The following is a 3,398-nucleotide window of genomic DNA, read 5'->3' on the forward strand; positions in this document are numbered from 1 at the left end:
CTCATCTTTCATTTTCTTTTTCTTCCAAATCAGGTACACAACTGACACGCTGGTTATTGTAATCCGAAATATGAAGTAAGAATACGAAAAATGAAGAGTTGAAATTCTGAATTATATTTAATTATATTCTGAATTTTATTTGTATGTATAAATTATTTAGCTTGCAAAAAATCAGAATCATGTAGATATTTAATACATATAGTGAAACATCGGATGATAGCTTAACGGACGAACTACCTATATATTGCCTAAAAATAAATAAATGGTGTAGTAACTTCGTCTAGTTAATTCGCTATTGTTGGATGATTATCATGTCTCAAAAAATACGTTAGTTTATCAAAATAGACCATTTTGGAACTTGGAAGAATGTTGTTTAATTAAATATTATTGGTCAATTTCAGCCTGTAAATAAATTAAGACATTTTTTTTATTTTATTTTGTAGAGACAAATTTAATAGAGAATAATGTAGGCATTTTAGGATTGTCTTTTAAAAATAAATGAGACGAGCCTCGCCGAATAAAAAATACAAAATTGTGGGGCCCTCAATAAATATTTAATTGAGTATTTAGAATTCGGGATGGACTGTTTAGTGAATTCCACAGTCTTACCCATAAATAATAATACGCTAATCGCTTTAGGCACGCTAATCGCTTAAACACGGGTGCGCATTTATGCGACCCAAGTCCAAATCCTAAAACATTGAATAAAAATACGTTCCGGATCGCGGGTGCATTTTATGTGACGCAATCCAAAGACATATTTTTAAACGATGTTCACATTCTTGTAAAAATAATAATAACAATTATGAAAGCGGTAAAAAGATAAAATTTGCACATAAGTTCATATTTGTATAAAATCAGATAATCAAGCCGAATATAACAGTTGAGCGACCGTGCTAGAACCACGGAACTCGGGAATGCCTAACACCTTCTCCCAGGTTAACAGAATTCCTTATCCGGATTTCTGGTGCGCAGACTGTTAAACAGAGTCATTCTTTTCCTCGATTCGGGATCAAAATTGGTGACTTGGGACACCCTAAATCTCCCAAGTGGCGACTCTGAAATAAATAAATAAATCCCGTTTCGATTGTCCTTTAATTGGAAAAAACTCCCCTGCACCTCTCGCGGGTGCGGAAAAAGGAGGTGTGACAGACCTTGCTTGTCACTGGTTAACCACTTTCTTTGTCAATCTTATTACAGAAAATACCTTTGATCCGTTCAACCAACACCCTCCATCTATTGCATTGTTCATGGATTGACATATACCAAACCTTTGTATTTCACATGAATCCCAAAGCACATTGATTGTTACCAACTCAGTTCGCACGCTGTTCTTTCCTGACTTATGCCACTTTGATATGCTAGCCAGATCCCGTTTTGTACAATTGGAAAGTTGGTGTCAAATTTTAAAGATATTTCTCACTTGTTTTGCCCAAACAGACTCAGGAAAAGGAAGTAAACAGGACAAAAGGAACAGAGTAAAGGACAATGGAAAGAGATGATTCCTAACAATAAAACTACAAAGTAGAAACTTATTAGATGCAAGGATGGCAATGAGGCGGTGCGGGTACGGGGCGGGGTGGGTTTGAACATTGGCGGGGTGGTGTGGGTTTGAAAATTTGCGGTTGCGAGGCGGGGCGGGGCGAGTTCAATTTTTAAATTAAAAAAATAATGCGGGTCGGGTCGGGTCGCGGGTGGGGATTTAATATTTTAAACTAATAGACATAAAGGCTAAATATTAAAACCCTAGAACAAATTTCTCTCTCTGTCTCTTACGACTCATCAGTCATCTCTCTCAGACTCTCCTTGGTCCTCGACTCCCCTCTCAGTCTTGCTCGATAATCCGAGAAATTTACAGCAGCTTTCAATTGTGAAGGTCATTATTCTGTGGTTTATCAAGGATTGTGAGTCCCTTTTCCTCTTTGAATTCTACTTCTCACTATAGCTCCATTTTCTGGTTCTAGTAATCTTGAATTAAGTTTTTGGGCTTTATCTTTGTTGTGGAATTCCTATTTAATTTTGGTTTAAAGCTTTGTATTTTCGATTTTTCTATGAGAAATTTTATCAAACACATTATGGGCATCAATGATAAAGACCTATATTTCCTGTTCTTTAAGGCTGTGTAGAGAAGGCCAAAGGTAAATATGATTCCAAGAAGACCATTTGTGTAAAGCCAATGGAATTTCTATTTCATTTTTAATCCCAAAGTTCAATTGGTGTCAAGTTTCGAATTTGAATATGATCTCCTTACACCCATATGTTGCGCTAATTTTAGATGTTCATAAGAAAAATCAGAAAAAGGAAGTTGGAGTTTAGCTATCAGCATTAGTTTTCTTTTTTCACATAGTCCACAAGAAGTAAGGAAACTTGGTAAAGCCAATCAATACTCCTTACAAAGAAAAGGTTTTCTTTTGTATATGATTTTTTTCCATTGATGAGGAGCACCAGTTTTGCAATACATGCCTCAGTAAAATAGTTGCATAGTTCTGTTTTATTTCATTCACTAATACTGCTAGTTAAACTGCAAGCTCAGTTGCAGATTCATATATGTTTATGTCATAAATTGCTTTGGGCTGCATATATAGTTTCTGTCATAAACTGCTTAATTGACTCTTTTTTCATTTTCCATGTGCACTTAGAAATGTCTCATAATATTAATTTTGCTTATTTTTTGTAGAAAAGTATGGAATCTCAAAATGAAGAGAATCCGGTTGGTTCATCTTCTAGTACTTTTCCTATAGAGAGTGAGAGTCAATTGCCTATGCAAGTCGATGAAGTTGTTGATGAAACTGGGAAAAGAAAACTTATTTCTGACGCATGGAATCATTTTACACCGGTGATGATTAATCGAGTTCGTTTTGGTGTTTGTAAGTATTGTATTACTCGTATAAAATCAACAAGAATTTGTGGGACATAATCCATGCTAGATTATATCTGTAATCGATGTCGCAAAAAGCCAAGTAACTTAGACAATGAGGGTAATTCAGGGGGTGATGGTAGCCAACAACACTATTTTGATCAAGATGTTTCACGCAGAGAACTTGCTCATGCTATCATTTTGCACGAGTATCCATTGTCCATTGTTGATCATGTAGGATTTAGGAAGTTTGTTGCTAGTCTCTAACCGTTGTTCAAAATGGTGTCTAGGAACACAGTCAAGAATGATATACTGAAGATTTTCGACAATTTGAAATCAAAAACTTCTATGTTATTGGAAAACCTTACAAGTAAAGTTGCAATAATAACTGATATGTGGACTTCGGACAACACCAAGAAAGGGTTCATGGCTATTACAACACATTTTATTGATGATATATGGAGACTTCAAAGCCATATTTTTAAATTTGTTTATGTTCCTGCTCCACATGATAAAGATACTTTGTGTAGTGCGTTGCTTA

The 3,398-nt window shown here is 35.3% G+C and overlaps 1 protein-coding gene across 1 annotated transcript; it reads left to right on the forward strand.

Annotated features, from left to right (window-relative positions):
* Positions 1-2,683: 2,683 nt before the first annotated feature.
* Positions 2,684-3,124, forward strand: LOC142175979 (uncharacterized). Its single transcript, XM_075242992.1, has 2 exons — positions 2,684-2,867; positions 2,928-3,124. Exons 1-2 carry the CDS (start codon positions 2,684-2,686, stop codon positions 3,122-3,124), a joined length of 381 nt encoding a protein of 126 aa, XP_075099093.1.
* The last annotated feature ends 274 nt before the right edge of the window (positions 3,125-3,398 follow it).

This window comes from Nicotiana tabacum, chromosome 22 (assembly GCF_000715075.1).
Source record: "Nicotiana tabacum cultivar K326 chromosome 22, ASM71507v2, whole genome shotgun sequence".
Classification (NCBI taxonomy): Eukaryota; Viridiplantae; Streptophyta; class Magnoliopsida; order Solanales; family Solanaceae; genus Nicotiana; species Nicotiana tabacum.